General features: G+C 42.5%; 2 protein-coding genes across 7 annotated transcripts in view; both read right to left on the bottom strand.

The window, feature by feature from the left end:
- Positions 1-4467: 4467 nt before the first annotated feature.
- Positions 4468-16886, bottom strand: mazb (MYC-associated zinc finger protein b (purine-binding transcription factor)). Of its 5 annotated transcripts, none has more exons than XM_050059123.1 (7): positions 15783-16886; positions 15451-15601; positions 12812-13242; positions 12015-12262; positions 10350-10413; positions 9656-9827; positions 4468-8353 (listed from the first exon to the last, which is right to left on the bottom strand). In XM_050059123.1, exons 1-7 carry the CDS (start codon positions 15813-15815, stop codon positions 8010-8012), a joined length of 1443 nt encoding a protein of 480 aa, XP_049915080.1. In that variant the 5' UTR covers positions 15816-16886; the 3' UTR covers positions 4468-8009. The 5 variants fall into 5 exon arrangements, with proteins under 5 accessions (XP_049915080.1, XP_049915078.1, XP_049915079.1 ...); XM_050059121.1 differs by having other exon boundaries at positions 15367-15601; XM_050059122.1 differs by having other exon boundaries at positions 15406-15601; positions 15783-16885.
- Positions 16887-19844: 2958 nt separating this feature from the next.
- taok2b (TAO kinase 2b) overlaps positions 19845-24649 on the bottom strand; it is a 39727-nt gene continuing 34922 nt past the window's right edge. For both annotated transcript variants that reach the window (XM_050059693.1, XM_050059692.1), the window contains exon 20: positions 19845-23133. In XM_050059693.1, coding sequence (XP_049915650.1) covers positions 22198-23133 — 936 coding nt within the window. In that variant the 3' untranslated portion in view covers positions 19845-22197. The remainder of the gene's footprint in view (positions 23134-24649) is intronic.

Consider the following 24649-nt stretch of genomic DNA (forward strand, 5'->3'; position numbering starts at 1 on the left):
AGCTCATGTCATGACGAGAAATTTGCACCAGTCACCGCACTGCATTTTGTAAATTGGGTTTTGTCGTTGCAGGGTAACGTTGAATGGATTCCCCATAAGGAGGGCATCTGCTCAAGCTGCATTCATAATTTGTCTGTCCACATAAAAAATATAGGAATTCATACACAAGCAAAAGGACTCAGCATTTGTGCATTTAATTCACAGAAATCTGTTTCATAAAGACAGCCAGTCAGTTACCTAACCATTCATGCCAGTTGTGTCTGTACGGACTCACATACGTGTGTATCTTTCACAGGTTAGTCATTTGACCTTTTGGATCGACCAGCATTTGCAAATCAACTGATCAATCAGCAGTCATTACCTGCACATTATCACAGATGCTTGGTATGTTTGCAGCCTCATGGTTGTGACATTTTGCAGCCTTGAAAACCTTGATGTGTTTGGAAGCTTGCAGATTACATGCTAATCAATTCAGCACTGTTCAGGCTTTGCAGTGATAACTCAGCTCTGTCCTTACAGTTAAGCACGTGGTAAAGCTGTTACAGTGGTTTTCACTGTTTGTACAACTGGAACATTCTGTAACAGAGTACAGGATGTAGTATATTTTTCAATATGATGTCTTCTTTTGGTCTGCTTTACTACAAAGTCATAACCATTAATGGATTGCTGAATGGGCCTACTAGCAACAGACCCAGGGGCCCTCTGACCCTCACAAACTACATGTTCCAACCTGCAAGACACTCAAAATGACTACAAAGAGGGACACAATAACTACAGAGATGCAATACAGCTGCAAAGCTACACAAAGAGACTCACAAAGACTACAAAATGGGAAACAAAAATTACTACAAAGAGTGGCAAAGCAACTACAATGAGACTCAAAATGTCACTAAGAGACACAAAACAACTACAAATAAATGCAAAGAAACCCAAAAATGGAAAAACAGCCACAAAGACACACAAAATGGCTGCAGAAAGATGTAAAGCAACTGCAAAGAGACTCAAAATGACCAGAAGGAGATATAAGACAACTACACAGAGATGCAAAACCACAACAAAAAATATAATAAACGACTTTAAAGTCTGTGGCCCCTTTTACACAGAGATCACACTATAGGGCCGATATGCAGTCCCTTCTTCATACCACCTTTGCATTTTTACACAGAGCCAAAAAACAGTGGCATCATGCTGCTCCAGTGTGTGATCTTGAACAGCATGCCGGCATCACGGAAGCAAAAGAGGCGTGACGGTGTGATTCGTAACACAACAGGGTCTGCCTGTAGTGTGACACGTAACATATGCTCTGCAGTGCTTTCTAAACAATAACACTGGCATTAACATGGCAATAAAAATCATTTACCGTCCCTGTTATATGGCGGCTGATCTTATCCTCTGTTCTGGGGGTAAGTAGCCACCCATGACAGCTGCCCCGTTTATACAGAGGTCGTTCTGGCTCTGTTACTACCTCTGATGCCAGCTTAAAGGCGAGACAACTCTATCCTCTCATTCTGCAATTGTACCTTTGATACAGAACAGTGAGGCTGCATGACAGAGTGAAATTCACAACTTGAAGAGCAGTGTAAAAACGGCTAGAGTTTCTTGCTCCTGTGTAGCAGAGGTGGTGGGGCCTTCTGCATGTCTGTGCCCGGGGGTCCATTGTCATATAATCTGCCCATGGTCATACCGGCTGTAAATAATTCTTAACACATACTGTGTCCATATCTAATATGTAGTAGTAAGGACTTAATCAGTACATGCCACACACAAGTAGGTGAAAGAAATACAAACAAATACATAAAAACATTAAAAAGCAAAAATCGTCATTTAAGTACACAAACCTGGGAGATAAAACCTTTCAATTAAATAATATGAAAGTAAGATCGAAGAGAGATAGTGCTCTGTGAGACGGTAAAAAGTTTGCAGAACATTTTACCTTCAGCCTCCTCCACTGCTGCTGTGGAAATCCCAGGAACTGTCTAACTTGCATTGATGTCATTTAAACTTCAGTAAAGTGCTTTAAGTCAAACCAGAAGCCGGTAAGACAAATTGAGCACAGTGTTACAGTTTTAGTCACCAGACATTCGGTTTGGAGGTTGAAATAGGAGCTGTCTTGTCTTGAGTGTAAAATTGAACGAAACATCCGCTATGAATTACAAGACCATGAAAAGTTCCACTGCAACTGAGAAGAAGATTCATATCTCAAATGTGAAAGAAGAGAGTTAATGTTAAGAAAAAAAGTTCAGCTATACAACATAATTGTTTCAAGGTTAAATGAATTCCAGGAGTAACTTTGTTGGAATGAACTTTTTTTGGTGTGCTACTTTAACTTAAGTATTTTCATTTCCTCTCCAGACTTGCTTTCAGCAGTGTGCAGAGAATGTGTCTAAACTTGTTGTGTTCAGCTTTGCTATACACTGATGGTGATGATAATAGCATACTGTAGTTACAGTAATAAAACAAGTTTGTCAAGTCAAACACACAAAGCATGTGTTTCATTCCTTTGCTGTGTTTTGGCTGCTGTCAGTGCAGAGAGTAAGTATCTCTTTGCATGGTTTCTAAACATACCTCACACAGGAAACAGGAAAAGTGATCTTTGCACACTTTGTATTGAGACAGCTGAGCAGGAGAATAAGTAACAAAAATCCAATCCTGCACTCTGTCACCATTGAATTTATTGACTTACCTTATTCAACTGTCACTTGACTGAAACTACTGAGTACATTTATCATGAGTGTAGAGTAGAGAGTGCAGGAGCTGATCTTATATCCAGAAAGAAGGCTGACCTCTGGTAATCAACATCAGTTTTTCTGAAATTGTTGGGAAATATTTTGACAACTTCTGTTGCACCTAAGCAAGACTTATGTTGATGTGAAGTCACATTCTCATGGGAGTGTCTCCATTAACAGTGTTAATATGAATTGCCTCTAAAGGCATTTACAAGAATCCACCATGGCTCTGATTGGTTGTTTTCTTTCAGCTACAGTGGATTCTAGCAAATGCCATTAGGAGCAGTAGGATAGTGGTTCCCAACTGGTCCAGCCATGGCGTCCAGATTTCTCCTTAGTCATTTAGTTCCACACAGTTAAATATATTCAGCGTCATACTTGCGTTTGGCCATGTCGTCAAGCTAGTTTGCTGTCTTTGTTAAGTAGCTGTCCATTAATCACTCACTTTACAGCAGGAAACAGCACTTTAAAATAAAAGCTTGGTGCCAGAAATTCAATGTACTTAAAAATAAAATGAATGAATGAATTTATGGTCTACTTTTGGACCACGACTCACCAACTGGGAACCACTGCAGTAGGAGGCGGCAGGGGAAAAGGATTTTTTTCTGTCTCATGTATGACTGTGTGGATGTGCGCCATTCTGCCATGTTCTAGAAACCTGCTGGTTCACACCAATGCAACTAGATAGGATGGTGTATCATCTCTATGCAACAACTCTCTGTACTTCTGTTCTGATTTCCAGCTTATTCAGGCTTATTTTGTGGATGTGGCTCATTAAAATATGAATGAGGACAGTGATACTGAGATATTGGCTACAGCTGCATTGGCAGTAGTCATGAAATGGTGAAAAACAGAAGCAAAACAAGCATCAGATGGACTGCACTCATAATAAATACACCACTATAATATATAACCAGCGTCAATTAATCAGTCAGTGAGGGCTGGGCAGGGACGGAGCACATGCCGCAGCAAGCGAACACGCTGTCTGCAGTCATTTTGACCCGACCAGCGAACTTCACTACAAGCTGATTGGCTGTAGAAACAGGTGATGTGCTTTACGATCTAAAACCAGCAGCCAACGACTTGACCAGGGGAGTCTCAAATCCAGTTTAGACCAGTGATTCACGAGACAAAGCCATTTTAGAATGGTGTAGAGAAAAGTTGCAGCAGTGAATGTGTGAATCACCAGCAGCTGGTTTTAGAACGTAAAGCACGTCACCTGTTTTTACAGTCAATCGGCTTGTAGTGAAGTCTGCTGGTCAAGTCAAAATGGCATATTCACTTGCTACACCATCCATCTGATCCATCTGATACACGTTTTGTTTTTTGCTGTTTCATCACTGCTACAAATGCAGCTGTAGCCAGTATCTCACTATCACTATCCTAACTCATATTTTAAGAGGCTACAAATTATATTCAGCCACAAAATAAACCTTAAAAGCTGGAAATCAGAACATTAGTGCAGAGAGTTGTTGCATAGAGATGATCCACCATGTCATCTCGTTGCATCAGTGTGAACCAGCAGGGTTTTAAAACGTTGCAGAGCGGCGCATTGCAAGTAGTTCCCTGTTTCAACTCGTCTCGTCTTGTTGCAAATCTTCGGTCTGAACTGCTTGGCACACAGGATAAGTTTCAGTTCTGTAACCTCACCACTAGATGTCACTAAATCCTACACACTGGACCTTTAACAAGACAAAGATGGCTGTGTAGTGGGTGAACAGATCAGCACACAAAACAAAGCCCGTTTACTCTTTTTACTTTAAATTGTCCAAATTACAAAATAATAACATGATCTCTACTTCATCTACAAAATAACATAATATTTATGACTGTATTAAGCATCATTGATTTTTTTTTTTTGCTCTAACAACCTTTTAGACATGCATACTGTTGAGAAATATAAAAATATAAATATAAATACATCCCATTAATATTCTTAATGAATCCATGACTAAGATTTGAAATATTTCATCATAAAAGAATTAAAATGCAGTTGAGTACGATAAGGCATTAAGATGTATCACAAGAGCTGTACAGAATCCTAGAGTAGAGGTATTATTTTTTTTCTTAGTGTGATGGAGAAAACCTAAAATTAACTTTTTTTAATAAATCACTACTTTTCTCAACAGGAAGAACACATTTCCAAAGAAAAAGAAAAAGGAAGAAAGAAACAACTCTACAAATTCCAAGGTAACATATTAACACAAAACTGAAAAAGCACTCCAGTACAAAACCAGGATTTGTTTACAGCATACCAAGTGGTGTTGTCAAACTCCCATTGTACTTATGGCTTTATAAGCCCTTTCTTGACACCACGCCACTCACAAGAAAACTCAAAGCAACCAAAGATATCCAACAGACAAGTGACCATTCCTCACGTGATTAATGTAGAACGATAATGACTTGCGTTCGGAGCATTATGTGCTATACAGAGTTAAATGACTAAATCTAATGCATAAGTTTCACTCATTGGACTGGTACATACAGAAAACAAAAAAGGACTATGGCAATGACAGTTACAATCAAATGAATGGCCGACGATGTTAAAATGTTCTGAGTAAAATCAACACTTTTATAAGTATTATTGTTTACAGCCAACTAACTCGGTGGAACTGCTAAAAAGGTTTCTTTTGTCATGACAGCTCCCTAACGATAAGCATGACTGAGCTAGCTTACTTTCATGCAAAAAGGTAGTTTTCTGGTGCAAGAATTGCCATGTCAGAAGCTGAAGTGTTGATTAGCAGTTTCTTTCTCTCTTTTTTTTTTTTTTTTTGATGGCCAGACTCAGAGAGGAAGACTCAGAGCAAGAAAATCCAAGAAATCTCAAACCCATTTTGATCCTCGCTGAATCAAACAATAACTATTTAAGGTGCTTGACACTCCTGAACACAACTTTTTTCTTAACTCTGTACCTTTAGGAAACAAATAAACAAGTACATCCCACGATTCCATACCGACCACAACACGTATGGCCTTCTGTCCTGATCAATAAACAGCCCTCTGGAGACTTAAAGGGCAACTTTGGTATTTTTCAACCTGGACCCTGTTGTCCCATGTTTTTGTGGCCGAGTGACAAACAGGAAATGGCATTTTTGAAATTGGTCCAGTATTAAGCAAGCCATGACATGGGCTGCAACGTAACCGATTGGGGCATTTGTGCGCCATCAATTGACAACTAGAAGTGCTTGTTTTTGCCACTGACAGGCTCAGATTATTATTATAATGGCGACGCACCAGGAAGATTGAGCTGGATTTTTTACCTGCTACACAGACGGTCTTTGTAGCATGTGGGTTGCTGTTAGCTTCTCTGTGTGCACACTGATATGCAATGAGTGATGATGCAGCTGATTATGGAGGGTCTGGAAGCGTTGGCTACATTAACTGGTGCTAAATTAATTAATATTTTAACTACAGAATGCACTGATTTAATTGATTTAATGTGAAACGTAACAACGCGGTTGCTCTGCTGCTTCGCATTACCTCTACCTCTACAATGACGTATTAATTTTTTTTTTTTTTAAAGATATTTTTTGAGGTGTTTTTGCCTTTAATTGACAGGGCAGTTAGGCGTGAAGGGGGGGGAGAGAGAGAGGGAATGACATGCAGCAAAGGACCACAGGCTGGAGTTGAACCCGGGCCGCTGCGGCAACAGCCTTGCACACGGGGCGCCTGTTCTATCCACTAAGCCACAGACGCCCCAGACATATTCAATTTTATCATTTTAAACACACGGTACTCGCCTTTAGAGGGCTGCAGAGCCATGTGTACAGAAAAAAAAAGAAGAGCTACGTTAAAATAACGTTGGGCAAGCGCTGCCTCTGTGGTCAGTGTAGCAGCTTCAGTTGATTATAATGGACGCCCTCTGCTGTGGGCATGCTGCAGATGTGTTGCGCCGAATCTGTGTCCCATGTATTTGTACATTGTGGAAAGGATCCCTGCAGAGATAGAGGTTTTTGTTTAGGAAAAAGATCATTTTTGTTTGACCAGAAACAGCCCCAAAATCGCTATCGGCAAACTCACCAGACTCCATTTAAATAAACAGTAATTTTAGCCTGTATAGATCCAGCATATATTCACATCTAACTGGGTGAATTAAGGTTCGATTTCAACCAAACCAGAGCTGTTGATTGCTGGAACAGTGGAAAGATGAACCAAGATGGCTTTTATGAGTTAATTTTGTTTCTGTCACCTTAGAATGAAGAGTGTTTTACAATAATAAAATTACTGTTTATTTAAATGGAGTCTGGTGATTTGGTGATAGCGATTTCAGGGCTGTTTCTGGTTAAACAAAAAGGCCTATCTCTGTCGGGATACTTTCCATAATGGTGTCAGACACTTATAATATTAATCTGAGCCTGTCAGTGGCAAAAACAAACACTTTTAGTTGATGTAGATTGACGGTGCACAATTGCCCTTAACATTACACTGCAGCCTGTTGCTGTTGCCAGCTGCAGCGCTCTCGCTTAATACTGGACCAGTTTCAAGAATTGTTGTTCCTATTAGTCAGTTAGACACAAAAACATGGGGAAAAAAGGGTCCAGGTAAGAAAAAAAAAATACCAAAGCTACCCTTTAATAAACTGGCATTACAGCTTTGCAAAAATCAAATGTTGATTTTAGTTTTGTCAACAAACAAGCTAACATGCTAGCAGAGCCCTGACTTACGCGCACACCCAAAACACACAACTTCCCCTCTAAAGTGTTTCTTCGTTACGTTTTCTATGAGCTATTTTCTCCCTACTACTTCTTAACGCAAGCCATTTGGATTCTTAGTAAGTGAGCTGCAAAATGGAGGTAAGATCAGAGCTGGTGAGAGATATACAGTACTTGGTGCACTTGCAGAGAGCAGCCAATGCCAGGGTTGAGGGGAGGGACAGAGAGAGAGGGCAGAGAGGGGACAGTAATACAGTAGATGCTCACAATACCACAGTTTCACTGGAGTCCTCAATGCATGAGAGCACTCGGGAATATTTGGGCAGCACATCCATGTTTGTCGTTAGTGTCAATGAAGCCGCTGCAGCCACAAAGGTCCCTCTTTCCATGACTTCATTGCTCTATTAATACAGCTTCCTTTTCTCCGATGCTCCAGCTCTGCAGCTCTGAGGTGATACTGCCCTTGAATGCTGACTGGAGTTAATCTCCCCCCACCTTTTAATCCTAACCTTACCTATAAGTGGGGACATTACAAAACTGAAACCGGATCAGCATCTACGCGTAACTTTGACCTTCTCTAACCTTGCCCTCTGTTAAGGGACTGAGGTTATTATTGCCGCGCTCTCTACTGCTAACTGTGGGACTGTGGTGCTGCGATGCTAGAGCAGTCTGTGACGAGCAGGTCCACCACCGTGTTGCCAGTGACATACACAGTAGGCGCTGTCACCATGTTGCTAAGGGAGACAGAGCTGCTGGCAGCCACATTAGAGGTGATGGGGCTCGGGGCACCCTGGTTGTTGCTATGGGTGCCCATGTGACCCTGGAGCTGAGTGGGTGTCTTGCAGTGGACGCCGCACAAGTGGCAGACGAGTATGCCGCCTGAGGCTGTGCCACCGAATCCGCCCGGACTGTCCTTCCACTCCTGGCCATGGTGCTTCTGGGCATGGACACGAAGGTATGTCAGTGTGGTGAAACCTGAGGGAGGAGAGTGGAAATGACTCTTAGTTGTTTCAGTGAGAAATATAGATGTTATAGCTTGTTCATTCAGCACTGAGCCAACAGAAGATCCAAGCAAATTCAAATCCACACAGTCAACATGAAGTAACAAGTCATAAAGCGACGTCTACGGCTGAGCAGTTAAAAAATTATGACACCAGTACCAATACCAGTACCCTCGAGGTGCTTTCAGACCTAGAGTTGTCTTGCTTGGTCCGAATCAAGGAGCTATTTTTTTACAAAGTTGTATAATTTTCGTAGAGTTTGGTTGCATCCCGGCATGCTCAACTTCCAACTCTGACAAATACACTGTGCTCCACTTCACCACACCACAGACTGTACGGGCTGTAGCTGTTGTGGTAGTGGGCCAATCAAAGAACCCTTGTGGTGACGGCTGCAAGCAAAACTATAAGAAGAAGAATTTTTTTTTCTAGATCTGGGTATCGTTTATTAGGTATCGAGTACAGATACCCAGCATCTGCTGACATCTGATCTTGCTTATGCAGAGTACATGGCCACAAATGACTAAAACTGACCTCTAAAGGTAAATAATAACATCTCATAATGTGTCTGTGGTGAAAATGCATCTCATCTTATCATGAAACAGATAGACAGCCGTGCTATTTGACACACATTTACAACAAAAGGCTGGAATTACAGGTTGAATACAGTAAAATACTTTAATTTACCTGCACTTTAGCCTGAAGATTTCTTTGGCCATTTTTTAAGTTTATATGTTAGATTCATTAGCAATTAGCTGCCTACTGACATATCCAGCAGGTATAGAACAACAATATTCACCCTCCTGAGGGAAATATCTGTTCTTTTGCTGCTAAAAGCTCCACTATGTCCACCAGCTAGTCCCTCCTTGGGTCTGTGCGTTATTTTGTGCTGGGGAGGTCATGTACAGTGGATTTATCAGAGCTTTTTCACTGAGAACAGCTGCCTGCTGTGGCTGGAAATAACTGAAATGGTTAATGCCGACATTATGCCAAACAACATTTCCACCAGAAGCAGGATGGGATGTCTTTAGATATGAGAGCGCGTCAGACTTTAGTCCTTTAAAAGTCTTGTCGTGTATGACAGGCATTAGACGCAGACTGGAAAACCAAAACACTCAGGTGAAAGATGCTTTAAAGCTCCACAGAGCTGAGGATAACTGCAGAGCTGAGGAGAACTCTCTGTGCGGTGTATTACGTGTAGTAACATTAACAATTAATGTAAAAATATTGATGTTAGCTGCTTTAATGTAAACTAATAAATTAAAGCATGTGTACTTACTGCGGTTACAGAGATGGCAGGCGTGGTGCTGTGACTGGTTGTGCACCCTCATGTGATCTGTGATGTAAGCGGCAGACAGGAGCTTGCCACAGATGTGGCAAGGGACTTTCTCCTCGTGGCGAATCATGTGTGCACGCAAACGATCCTTCGTGGCAAAGCTGGACTCACAGGTCTGAAAAAAGACGGAGGACAGGGTGATTGTAGAGAAACATATAAAAGCAAAAGCCTGTGCACACGTAATGCACACGTAAATCAGCCAAGTTTTAAGAACCAATTTAAGATGCTCTACAACTCTTTATGGAAAATAACCTCACATACTGTAACAAACACACATATAATGTATAGTATGCACACTGAGTATGTTTGTCATGCTCAGGTGAGTATCAGACTTTAAGCTGCTGCATGTAAATATAATACAACAATCACAGTGAGATACATGCTGCACTCTGTTTCAGAAAGACATGTACTCTATCCAGATCTGTTTCCATGGTAATGCTCTCAATGTTCATTCACTCATGTCAACAGATATCAGCCGAAGACGCGGATTAAAGTGCAGCAATGTACAAAACCTCAACCTTGAGTCATCTGGAACACAGTGCATGTAAACACGGTCATTGTTAACATGAATGGACTGAAAAAAACGACGCTGTGTGCAGCTGATAGGAGAGGATGTTACAGAGTAAACATGACTCACCGGGCATTTAAAGGGTCGCTCTGAGGAGTGCACCTGTCTGACGTGACTGTTTAGATGGTCCGGCCTTGAGAGAGAAAGAGAGTCAATGTGTTAGGACACTATCAGTTATAGGGCTCCCTTTAAAGTGGAAAAAAAACCACGTATTTGCTTTCTTGTCAAGATTTAGACAGGAAGATAAATACCACTCTCATGTCTGTGTGCTGAATATGTAGCTACAGGTAGCAGCCAGCTGTCTTAGCTTAGTTACTGGTCCCAGTCTAGAAACAGTCAGGCACATAATAGCAAATCGTCATTTCTACATCTAATTTTTGAAAAGATTACATGAGTGAGATATAACGTTATCATTAGTGAGATTTAGAGGTGCTGGTGGGCAGATTTTGTTTTGTCCAGACAGAGCCAGGCTAGCTGTTTCCAGTCTTTACGCTAAGCTAAGCTAAAGGATGTCTTTCTCCTTGACGAACTTGATCCTGACAGAGTGGGCCCTTTTTAAATGATCTATAGCGCATGGTCTAAAGTGCATTTTTGGCGTGTCCAGCTCCAATTTTGCTACTTAAACGGCTCATAATCTGGGCACCAAGTAAGGCGCAAAGGGGCAAAGGTGTTGTATTTAGTCCCTTAATTAATCATAGGTGTGTTCTAGGCCCGATATGATTTCAACCAATTCAAGTGTCATCTTCCATTCCCTTTAAAAGCCAGGTGCACCTGGGGCTCTGCTATTATATGGCTGATTCAGCAAATTGGAGAAGCGAGCCATTTTCTCCTGAGAGTAATGCAGTAAGAGCGGTGATGTCACTGCAGCAAATATTGTGAGACATATAAGCAGCAAAACTTAAAACTATAGTTATAAAGTTAACCGAAGAAACAGAACTAAACTGAAGTTGTGCTGCTCCTCGTGTGTAAATGCGCCCAGCATCTCTTAATGTGGAGTTGGACAGCAGCTCTGCTCTGCTCTCTGCTGTGTTCACATTTTAGAGAAGCAAATTTTCCTCATTGATGAGGTAATATTCACCCATCCACAACACATCCGTGAATCCATGGGTGTGTAACAAGCAGAGTTTGTTGTGAACTAGCATCTTACTATCTGAATAATGCGTCCTTTAAGTAGCAGGAAGACCACGTTTTAGTTCGTCAGTGCCACAATCTCTTTCTGCTACCTAAAAATAGCAATGCGCCAACAATGCCAGTGAACACACCTCATTTTAAGACCTACACGCCCTTGGGTACACAGAAGGGAGGAGGTACATTCATTCATTTTCTGTAATCGCTTATTCTGTTAGGGGTAGCTGTGGGGTGGAGCCTATCCCTGCTGACACTGGGCGAGAGGCAGGGTACACCCTGGACAGGTCACCAGACTATCACAGGGCTGACATGTAGAGACAGGCAACCATTCACATGGGGAATTTAGAGTCACCAATTAACCTGCATGTCTTTGGACTGTGGGAGGAAGCTGGAGTACCCAGAGAAAACCCACACTGACACAGGGAGAACATGCAAATCCTCTTGCTGTGAAGCGACAATGCTAACCACTGTCCACTGTGCTGTCCAGGAAAAAGTACATTTGCTACTTAAAACATCGTCTGTCTGAAACTAGCAGTGGGACACTTAATACCCGATTTAAGATAGGGCCCTATATGTTTTTAGACTTAAACTGTTCCGCATCGTCACCTGGAGAAAGCCTTGCCACAGTGGGGGCAGACGTAGGGTTTTTCCACACCACCCTGGTGGGAGCGCACGTGGTGACTCATGCGGTCCTTCCTCTTAAAGCGCTGCTGGCAGATTGGACAGGAGAACGGCTTCTCGTCTGAGTGAGACAGGCGGTGGCGGTTGAGGTGGTAGACGTCGCGGAACGCCTTGCCACAGGTCTCGCAGGCGTGGTTCTTCCTCACCGGGTTCGGGTTGGGATTTGCAGGCCGCTGAGACAACACAAACAAGCAGATACACAAACTACAGAGTTTAGATGGAAAGTAGAATTACAGTTAGATACATTCAGTGTTACATATTGTCATGTTTTTATGTCTTTGTTGCATGCAAATGCACACTGATATTTCCGCCTGATTTGTACCAAAGTTGCAAAACATGTCTGACAGTTGATTCGCGTGTTAGATTAACTCCCTCCCACTGGATTTAAAGTCTTTATCTGCTTTCACACTGTTTGTGTTACAGAGAACATGCAGGGGAGCGTGGGGGGGCTTCTAGCACGTTGTTTCTCAAACTGGGGACCAGTGCCAAACCCTGGGATGAAATTTACTGGTCCCTGAGCTGATAATTGTACATGGACATTTTGTAGACTTTAACACACAGGAGAGTTTCAGTCAGATGCAGCAGGAGACACACAGTAACTGCTTGTAAGATCCAAAAAAACAAAAAGGTGGCAAACCATCCCTGTGGCCAGGCAGCTAGAGAAACAACATGCTTGAAGGTTTGGGGTTGACGACAGCCATCTCCACAAGGCCCTGACCCACCTGTACTGTCGCCCCTGTGGCCATGACGACAGCAGCAGGAGGCGGAGCATGGGGGTTAACACTAGCCATTACGTTAGCCATGGCAACCCCTTCACCATCCTGACTACCCAGGGGTGGCTGCTGGGCCCCCGCCAGCACGCCGGGAGGGGCGAGAGTGGGAGGTGCGGAGAGGTGTAGCAGGGAGAGGGGAACAGTGGGCCTCTCCGCCCTCCCTCCGGCCCCCACCGCCATCGCCGACGGGGCCGCCACCGCCACCGCAACCTGGCCGGCTGCTCCCTCCTTTGCCCCCTCCGCCTGCTCTCTGGCCCTGTCCTTCATGCGTACCCCAGTGTGGACCGACTGGTGCCGCCGCAGGTTGTAGTTGTTCTTGAACTGCTTGTTGCAGATGGCACAGATGTGGGGCACGCGGGGCGGCCGAGACACTGGCTTCACTGGACCACAAGGAGGCGGGAGGAGAGACAGAGAGGTGTTAATTTCCAGTAAATTGATTTTGAATTTTTGAAATAGTCATTTAAAGTAATCTTTCAAGCAAATTTGGTAACAGTAACATCTAGTGAACAAACAGGTTTAGAGAGTAAATGACAAGTCAAACAGAGATGACATATTCAATATGTGTCAATGAAGACAGCAATAAGCAAAATGAGCTGCTGTAAAGCATCGTCCCAGTCAAGCCTGTTTTGGTAATCTGCAGGTGAACACATATGTAAGCATGAAACTAGGAGTGAAATAATTGTTGTTGCTGTCTTGTTTTCCATCAGGGTTAATTAAATATCTTTGGGTTTTAGACTGTTGGTTGGATAAAATAAGCAATTTGAAGATGAAACTGTAACTGTTTAATGGCAACAATAATCAAAACTTATCGTCTAGTCAGTTAAATTTGAGAAAAATATCTTTATGTTGCTTATTTTGTCTGGCCAACAGTCCCAAATCAAAAATAAAATCCAGTTTACTGTCACAGAGGCCAACACAAACTATTAAATGTTCAAATCTGAGACACTGAAGCTGTTAAGAAACTTTAAATAGTTTCTTTTAACTTTCAATACTCAATTTCCGCAGTATTGATACACCAGTACACGCTGCGCTCCTTTGCTTGGTCTGATCGTTGTTTACGACAGTCATTCTGCTGTTTTCTGCTACTGACCAAGAAAAAAAAGTCATCCCTGTAATGTTATAGCAATGTTACATTTATCTTTTAATAGAAATTGGAAATTTTATGCCCTCAAGGTCAATTTTTACCCGCTTCTGTTGAGAAATTGATCGACTAATTGTTTCAACTCTAATCACAGGTTGTAGCTCTAAAAAGCATCAAGGCTTGATGTAGTTTTCATGACGTTTAAATGAAAGTTTAACCGTAGACAAGTCGACTACGCTAAAAGTAAGAAAACATTCAGAAAACAGTCAAAACTGAGCGAAACATGGCGATATCCATAGACGAGGATGTAAATTTGAGAATCCTAGGATAGTGAAGAAATGACCTACCCTTCTCTTCCTGTGATTGGCTAGTACTCGTTGCCTTCATTGGTTGGATTGGTTAGGAAAACACATTGCCGCTACCGGGGCACAGCACATCATATGCCGCCCCTGGCACACACTGGACGTGTTGCGCTGCAGCCCGTCAACAGACGACCGAGCAAAGTTAACTACTTTTACTAAAAGATCTGTACTTCCTCCATCTTTGCATTAGCATAAAATCATGTGTGGAGAGCCCCTGATTAAACTTGATTTCTCACCTAAAGAGCCGATCTTGAGAGCCATGACTGGCCCGGCAATATCTTTTTAGCCATTGCCTTTACAACGACGGGATTGTGGGTCATTTAGCTCGGGATATTTCTCGACCTCAACAAGTCTCTCCTCATCCATTCTTTGTCACACACAGAGTTCTGTTTGCATCAATGGAGAGGAGAGGAGTCGAGCTGCCATAGGAGCAGAGAAAAAGAGCTGCTACGGGAGCTTGTATGTATAAGTAGAGTGCATTTAATTCTGGGGGTGGCAAAGCTGGAAATAGGACAGCGGCGTGCTACAGGGCTGTGCGTCCTGGAGTGCTGATGTGCATGTAGCCCCCACTGGTTTTGGGTTGTACATTGAAAATAATAGGGATGTATTTTTTAATGTGAGGCCTTTGCCGGGAGTGTGTTTTGGCCTTGAGGCAGGATATTCCTTCACCATCCTAGGATTTGCAAATTTGCGAGGAGGTAGATATAAACGTCTTATTCTGAGGTAACATATCACAACAATACTTATTTTCAGGTGATTATTTCTGCCAATATATCCCCATAAATCCTACACACTGGACCTTTAATCAAATAAATACTGAGAAACATTGATGTTGAACAACGTGTTCTGATAACCCGGATGTTCATATGTTGAATTTTAGGTGTCTAAAATCTGAAAAATCCAATTTGAGCGACCAGATCACTCTGACTTTTTAGAGCCAGATAAATCTCGTGGAATTTACGCAATTTGAATTTTTGGGGTTCTTGAAATATATACAAAAATAATCCATCTTTTCACCTGCAAATGACCAAAATGAAAGTCCCTGGGATTATATCACCTGCCTGAATCCTCCCCATGAGAGTAGAGTGTTGTGTATTTACTCTTGTCAGCTCCACAGGTGTAGGATGCAGTGCAGTGTCCCTCACCAGGCAGGGGTTCCTCACTGAGAGCAGCAGTGTCCACAGTCGAAGGAGGCTGTGCTATGTGCTCTGTGGGTGGGGTTTGGGGAGAACTCGTATGCACGGGCATGAGCTCTGATTGGAGGCTCCCCTCCACTTGGTTTTGGGTGGGAGTATTCTGGAGAAGCAAGCAGAAGGCCATCACCAAATGTAAACACAAGTCCCAGCATTATCTTGAGGTGCTAGGTTGAAATAGGAGATGTGAGGGCTGTGAGGCTGCTGGGGGTACACAATGTGAGAAAATGCGCGCAGTGACAATGAGAGCAGAAAGAGAGGCCAGAAATGCTCAGCAAGCCTACCTGGAAGAGAAAATTGCTCCAAGCAGCATCCATTTTGCGCCACAGCGATGGAGATTATAACGTCAGCTCCTGATTGAGATCGAGGAGGGCCGCCTTTGCATGGTTTTGATCGGCCCACCGGTGATCGAGGCGCAAACAGTCGCCTGTCCTGCAGCAGAGACGCCGGGCTCCTGGATTTTCTTGCGAAACGTGAATAAAGTCGTCCGCAAAAATATGTTTTTCTCATTGAGGTAGCCTAATGCTGTCAATTAAAATGCACGCAGCTGTTGACTAACGCAGGCTGCAGCACACAGGCAGGAGTGGAGCAGGCCAGCTCCTATAATGGCCTGCTTCTCTTCTCACTTTGGTGTCTAACTTTCATTCACCAAACACCAACCTTCACTAAAACGCCACATCACACCACCAAAGTGCTCTCAAAGCCCACTAAAAAGCGCATTTTACACTATCACACTTTCGCAATAAACACAAACCACTCTACGGGAAATAAATGCATTTGTACGCAAGAGAACATGAAAAATATGAGTTATAACACACGTATCTGGCAGCACAGCAGCTCATGCTTTGTTTTTTAATTTATGAATCTATTTTTCCGATTTCCCCCAATAGGCCAATCGGGTGTTTGTCGAAGCCTCGTTGTTGGATTCAAGCCCTGACCCCGGCGAGCGGCGCTCTCGCCGGGCCGCAGCCTATCGCTCCACCTCGGCCGTTCAGCTGCGAGGATGTCATCTTTCTTTTTTTATCGCCCGCTCTCCCTCCTCCCTCCCTGTCTCTTTCTTCCTTTTCTTTTTTAATTCCTCTTTCTTCTCCCCCTCCTCTCCTTTTCTCGCACCGCTATGTCCCACTTGCTCTTAAAGGGATAGGGTTTCCTCTTTGGACACCCCCCTCTCATTTCCGTCTCCCTCGGCGGGGCCTGTCCTCTCCCCTTCCTTCCTGGGTTTGTGGGCCGACACAAAATGCGCCACGGTAGTGTCGGTCGGTTGTTTTTTTTCCTGTCTCCTTCCCGAGGCCAGCTGGAGCAGATCTCCTGCCTGCACCGCAGAAAACAGCAGGAATGACTTTCCATTAACGGCCAGATTACAGACGCATCTTAAAGGGCAGTGCGCACAGAGGCTGCCTGTCGGCCTATAATAATGATGTCAGAGTCAGATATAGTACACAGGACGGAGAGCTGCTCGGCATAAACACACAATGGATGACAAACACTTCAGAATTAATGTGCATAAAAATACATATTCAAATATAATACAGGTACCCTTAACATATATATATATATATATATATACCTCCAATTACTGAGAAATTATAGTCGAGTAATGGACTAATAAACAAAATTATTAGGGACTGTTCATTACTTATGAGGGGGTTGACTGGGGGTGCAAAATGGGGAAGCATGCCAAATAATTTTTTAAGCACTGGGGAGGGATTTGTTATTAGGAATTGTTGTTGTTGTTGCAATCAAACATATTTTGTTATTAGTAGTTTGTTATCACTTGTATTATTTTATGTATTGTTCTTTATCTTTATGTACTTTTGAGTTTTTAATAACTAAACTAACTAAAATTATCCCTGCACTGTATTGCATTATTCTTTTTCCTTACCCTTTTTTGTGTTTTAATTGTGCAACTATCAACTATAAATTAAACTTATGTTTGTTTGTTTTTTTGTTTTCGGCTTAGGGGAGGGGAATACAAATTAAAATGGTTGTATTTTGTATTTATTTTACCACAGATTTTTAAAGAAATCATGCAGGTTTGTGAGGGTATGTTTTCTTTAAAATTACACCATTTATCATTAGCCAGAAACTGGAAAAATTAGCGTTCAATTAAATTTTTTTTTTTTTTATCATTATACATTATATTTTTATTATTATTTTATTTTTATATTTTTATTTTTTATTATTGTTCAAATTTTTGGGCAGTCCTTGGACACGTCTTGTTTGATAAATGCTTGCATCAGAAAAAAAGAAGAAGCTTTAAATAGTGCAGTTTCATTAAAATCACTTTATTCAATGTCTCACTTTTAAAAATTTATTTTATTTTTTTGGCTTTTGTCTTATTTGACAGGACAGGTTAAGCATGAAGGGGGGAGAAAGAGGGCATGCATGCAGCAAAGGGCCACGGGCTGGAGTCTAACACACACAGACGCTGCGGTAGGGACAATGCCTCTTAACATGGGACGCCCCAACTAACCACTGAGCTACTGGGCGCCCCGTTAGATGTTATTTAAAATTTGGCCAAAAATAAAGTGTTTGCATGAACTAACCAGTGTGCATGAAAACAGTGAAAAATTTAGGCTTTTTTCATCTCCAGGATTTTGTCTTCAACTTTTAACATTTACCTTTAAAACATCAAAGGGTAAATATCTAATAACTAATTTATGGTGGAGGGAGGGTCATGCATTTTCGCCAGTCACTCAGGGAGGTTCAAGGAAAAAAAAATGTACCTTTGCGGAAGGTCAAAATATTTATTAAATGATCATGTTTTCTGGTTCTTCACTGTATTACATATTAATTTTGTTTGTGTTTTATAACTATAGCATTTCAACATAGCTCAACATGATTTTAATAAGGAGTCACATGAATATAGAAATGAATGATTTTTTTAACCAATAAATCTGTCAGTTATTTTCATTTATCAATCATTAAGTCCATAAATTTTAGTAAAATATTTAAAAAGTTGTACCAAAGCACATGTTGACATATTCAAACATAAAAAACAGAAGATCTTCAAGTTTAAAATCAACTAAATCCAGCTAATATTTACATGTGAGAAACTGGAGCAGAGATTTGCATTTTTATTTCTTAAAAACGACTTAAAGGTCCACTGTGTAGGATTTAGGAGCAGATTGATGATTTACGGACGTCTCTGTCACAGTGTAAGTCTATGGGAAAAGGTCTTTTTGGGCCCTATGCCATCACATGATGAACTCAGAAGTTGTAATTCCACATTTGGCCACTATGTCAATTTGGCTTCATAGCTGGGCGCTGGACCTTGGACCTGGGGGTTTGGCGGGTCCTCTCCCATGGAGTTTGCCATGTTGTTTGGACAAACCAAAATACTGTCTCTATATAAGACCATTACAACCTGGTCTCACTCTGAAGTCGTCGAAATCCGGCACCTGGGTAGTGACTTGTGGCGTCAGACCCTGATGAAAAAAGACGTCCCATAACATCAGCATGATACGCGGCCAGTTGCCGTTATAGTTTAATGGTGCTTGGGGGCGTCAGGGGGAAACGTGACGGGACAATAACAAAAGTTAAGGTGGCGAAATACTGAACAGGGCATGCGGGAGGGGTGGTGGATGGGTCCAACAAACACCAGCTTTCACCTGGAAGAGTGATGTTCACATCAGATTAGAAAGCCAAAACCTTATATTTTTTCTTTAACCCAACCACGGAAAAAAACATCAATTTGTGGTGTTGTACTGACGTAGTGCATGTATTTTGAAAGAGACTGTATGTAAACGGTGAATTTCTTGTGAAAACAGAAGTGTATCTTGAAAGAAGACAATGCACGTAACAGGCAGAACTTAACATGGCGTCCCCGAATGTCAACAACCAACGCACCCAGGGTACCTTTCAAGTCGTACCTGGACATGGAAGGTCCATGACCAAACGTTGATGTGTGACAAGGTCAGAGTGAGGATGTGTTGAGCATTCAGCCACCGCAGTTCTCCTACACACTTGGCACACAGCAAAAGTTTCAGTTCTGCAAACTCTCCACTAGATGTCACTAAATCCTATACACTGGACCTTTAAAGGATTAATCAGTTATCAGATAGTTGCTGATTTATTTTCTGACAATCAACTAATCAATTAACTGATGAGTTGCTGCCCTGTCACAAACACTTCAGTAATAATCTGAGTAAAATACATCAAGACGAGTTAATGTGTTAATATCAATTTATTATCTTTTTTTAAATTACTTTTTAAAGCACCCCATTTCTTTTCCAATACATGTGTTAAGACCCTTCTTCCCTCTCCTCCTCAAGCCTTGAAGAGCCTGATTTGGAATATTTAATAAGGATTTCAGCCCCCCTCCCCTCCCCTCCCCCCCCCGAAAACTCTGCAAAACACAGATGAGCCTGTGATGCTTCTTCGTCTTCATCTTTCATCCAGGCACGACGCAGGAACCGAGACTCCCTGCTCTCGCCGACAACCTCTGACACTTACAACAACCTGTCTAAAAACACTACCACACCGAGTTCCCCCCAACACAAAGGCCGTCCCAGAAACCCACCAGTCTTAGTTTATATAAGGAGTTTATGCATGCACTGAGATTCCAACCGAGCATAAAGTAGTAGGTTATACAGGGAATTGTCTTGAGCTGGTGTTTCTGAGTCATACAAACAGCAGGGTGATTATCTTTTCTTCTTTTTTCTCAATTAAAATAAATAAAAAAAACAACAAAAAAAATCTGATCTTCCGTCAGAAGCATCATGTGCACCAGGAAACACTGATTGGTGTCTTTAATCTGTGAGGACGGGCTGCTGCGGTCACTGCTGCTGTGCCGGCACAAGAGGGTGCACGTTCACAGCAGCTCAGTCGACGCACGTCCTCTCACTTCTTCTTCTTCTCCTCTTCCTCCACACACACCGGTTGCATGCTGCGCCCCTCAGCAGTAAGCTTATCAACTAGGATTGTGCACGTCTCTCTTCACATCTCTTTTTGTCCATGCTTCCTTTTGAGAGCAACTTATTCCTACTCTAAAAACAAATAAATAAAAAACCAGCATTTACATTCCAGTGCCCAATTGTAAAATCTTTTTTTTTCTTTTTTCTTTTGTTTTCCTATGAGTCCAGAGGAGGAGGTCAGAGTTCATCGTGGGGGTGTTGCTGCTGCAGGAGTGTCTTTTTAAAATTGTTTTGTCTTTTAAAAAAAAAAGTGGCAATATAACTAGACTTTACCGCTCGACACACATACATGAATCATTAACGATTATCAATAATCTCTTATTAATAATCATTAACACCTTGAACACACACCATACCTGACAACAGTTTTTTTATCTATTTTTTTTTTGTTACAGTCAAAAGTGGGCCCTTTTCTTCTTCGCGAGAAAAATGTGAACATGATTACAACAACAATTACATCAGGATTAGTTATGGTAATATTGACACCTATAGAAAATGCAGTTGGAGTTGTCGCTCTAAATCTTGAATTCAATACTCATTTGAATATATCAAAATTACTATCGTTATCTTTGTTACTCTATAAAACCAATGACTTGTTTTTGTTTTTAATATTCCCATAAATATGTACAGTAAAGATCAAAAAAATGTGGGACACGTGATCTTCGATGCCAGTGAAACTTGGACAGGTACGGTACGTTTCAAATGTGGTTTGGTCATGTTTACAAATGTTCTTTTTTTTCCTTTGTGTTTTTTTGTACATCTATCTCATGCATTGGAGTGACTCCCGTAGACACCGATGTTGTTTAGATACTCAATATGTCATGGATGCCGGAAAGCTTTTTTTTCTTTTTCTTTTTTCTTTTGGATTTGTACACGTCCACACAAATGTTTCTCCTCATCCCACCTGCATTTTTTTAAGTCTCTTGCCTTTACAAACATTCTGTTTTTAGATCATCTTGCAGTCATCAAATAAAAATTTTGATGGCACAACATCCCTTTAAGAACCCCTTAAAGGCATTGGTGACGTTCCAAGCAACTTGTATTTTTTTGTGTGTGTTTTTTTGTCTTTTTTTTAACACTTAATACAAAAAAAATTAACAAAACATCAACAAATCAATAAAAAGTGTTTTCCACCCATCTTTTGTGATTCTCCCCTTTTTTCCTTTCTAGAGCCGCAGTTACAAGTGCTTGCTAGATATATCTGGACACTACAGACTACATACAAGTACATACACAATGCAAAAAACACCTTTTTTTTTTGCTTCCTCCCTGTCCTCTCTCTTTCTCCATTCCAGCATAGAACATCATAGAAGAAGACATGGCTGCCGTCCCCGCTCTCTGCAGCTCTGGGAGAAAAAAAAGGGCAAAATATCCCTCCTTTCACACTTCCTGTCTCACTTTTATACAGGCAGTAACAAAGATAAAAACATTAAACACAAACCTCCTCTTTTTTTAAATCTAAGATCACCTTAATCCAGTGGTATTACAGGTGGTTACATTCCTCCCGCCCTCTTTTGTACCTGTGAGAATGGGAGAAAACTTCTCTACCCACCCTGAGTCTAAAGGAGCAGGGTGCAGCTCAATAGTGTCAGTTTGTCCTCTCTTTGCCTCTGATCTCTTTGCCTTACTGTGCGTTAAAAAGGAAAGGGTGATATCCCTAAATCCTCTGAGAGCAGTCCAAGAAAGGACACAAGGCAAGGTGGCAAGCTGAGAGTATTGAGATGCAACCTGTGATAGCTACCTTCCTAAATCGCTCCCACCCTTCACGCTGCCACCCTGCCGTCTAAGAGTAGGAGAGGTGGGAGCCGTTAGAGATGTGGGAAGTGACTGAGGTGCTTCGGCTCAGGACGCCGTCGCTGCCACCAGCTCCTCCAGGCCCCCCGCCGGACGCCGTCCTCCTCAGAGGCTGGGGGCTGTTCCTCAGGGCCATCAAGCTGGGGGCACCACGCACACCCAGCCCACCGCCACCATAGATCCCTCCCTGAGAGGAGGAGGAGGAAGAGGAAGAAGAGGACGGGCCGGAAATGGAGGGAGGGGCGGGCGGTGGGGGAGGTAACATGGCCAGGGACTGAGAGGAGGAGCGTGAGGGCAGGTGATGGGAGAAGGGCAGGGGGTGTGGGTGGGCCAGGTCGCCGCCGGAGCCTCGCACTCCAGCCCACTCCCGCTCCCTCTCCTTCTCCCGCTCCCTCTCTCGATCTCGATCCCGCTCTCGCTCGCGGTAGAGCTGCGGTGTGCTCTGGTGGTGGTAGTGCTGGGGCAGGTGGTGGCGTTGGTGGTGGGAGGAAGAGGAGGAGGAGGAGGAGGAAGAGGAGGCAGAGGAGCGGGATGAGTGGTGCACCTCCCTCCCATCTCGGCTCAGGCCCAGGGCCATGCTCAGGGAGGAAGCGGAGGACTCGCTTCTGCGGTCCCCTGCTCCGCTGCTGCCAATGCCGCTGCTGCTGCTGCTGTTGTGGCTGCGGCGAGAGTGCTGCTGCGGAGGCACGTTCTGCGGATGCATGCCGTGGCTCCAGTGGCCGGCAGAGCGGGAGCTGGGGGGCTGGACATTGGCGTAGCCCTGCATGGGGTAGGCCTCACTGGGGATGCCGGTCAGCGCCATGTTGCTGAAGCCAAGACGCAAGCTCTCAGAGTCGAAGGACTCGATCTCGCTGGCCTGCCGCTCCAGGAGGGTGCGGATTCGTTCGGAGCGCTCGTTCTGCAGGGACAGCATCTCTTCTTCGATCTAGGAAAAGAGCAGAATACACATGAGAAAATGTTTTTTTTTTTTAAAGAGCAGAATACACATGAGAAAATGTTTTTTTTTTTTTTTTTTTAAATATTTAAACCCCCCCAGTGTTATGTTGAGTCAGTGAAGAACGCTTTCTTTTGCTAGCATACCTTTGGTGAACGAAGAATCCAAAAACGGGAAAAAATTCTTGATGAATTGAAGCCATAGGGGTCTGCATTTAACAATGGCAAAACTATATCAAAACAACTGCTTACAAACTCTCAAAAGACTTGTGCAGTATAATCCAAGTCTCATTTATTCAGTTGTATGCTCAGTACTTCTCAAACACACAGCCCATTGTGACAGGGAGCTTTACTCCAAAACCAGACCAACAGTAATTATACCTCACTGAACACAGGAGCTGCTGGTCTACCACTGCCTCGGTCAGTTAATTAGTCTGTGTTATTGTGTGACTTTGGTGTTTTAAAGTTTTAGTTCAGATTCACCAAAGTCACACAATAACAAACGAACTATCGATCAAGGCAGTGGTAGACAAGAAGCTCCTGTGTTCAGTGAGGTAAAATTACTGGTTTTGTCAATGGAGTCTGGCCTTGAAGAGGGCCTAGATATGTTTCATTGTTAGTTCAGTTCCCCATCAGAAATGGCAGTTTGTTCGGGAAGTCCTGAACATAGACTACCACTGGATAAATGAGACTTGGATTATACTGCACGAGTTGTGTGAGCATTTGTAAAAGGATGTTTTGATATAGTTTTCCTGTCGAGAAACGTTGGACTCCTATGGCTTTAATTCATCAAAAATGTTCTCTGTTTTTGGATTCTTCGTTCACCTTGGAAGCACGCAGAAAAACTAAGTTGTCATTATGAATTCAACATAATACTGAAAGTTTATTCTTGACAAAAACAGTCTCACCACAAATGGGAAGCCATTTTGGAGCTCTTAATCAATTCGCACAATCTTTTCTCAGTAGATAGAGATTTTTTTTCTGAGGCAGGTGATGATGAAAGCTACAGGACATATACTGTGGTGGGATTGTTTTTTGACAGCTGCTTTTTCCAAAAGCAAGAATAAACTTTCGATCTCAACTTTTAAGCTAAGGTGGACGGCAAGTCCGTAAAGCATAATCCTTCCACTAGCGAAGATTGTGTGATTGTGTGGACTCGAGTCACATGACTTGGACTCGAGTCACAAATTTGATCACTTAAGACTCGACAAAATCAAAAAAGACTTGCAATTTGACTTGGAATTTAACTTGGACTCGTGACTTCACTTGGACTGGAGCCTTTTGACTTGAAAACACTATCCAAGCCAATTTGGGAAGAGAAGGTTAAAGACATTTTTCCGATACGAGATTAGTTCAATAGAGCAAGACAGGGCAGAGACATACAAAATGCATTCTGTTGTGGTACTGGTTAATACTGCTATATGCTATTAAAGTTCAATGTCAGCACTACATTTTTTATGATTAAGTTCAGCCATGCTTGTTTTAACAAATTGTTAAAAAATTAGATT

This window comes from Epinephelus moara, chromosome 13 (genome assembly GCF_006386435.1).
Source record: "Epinephelus moara isolate mb chromosome 13, YSFRI_EMoa_1.0, whole genome shotgun sequence".
In the NCBI taxonomy this organism is placed as follows: Eukaryota; Metazoa; Chordata; class Actinopteri; order Perciformes; family Serranidae; genus Epinephelus; species Epinephelus moara.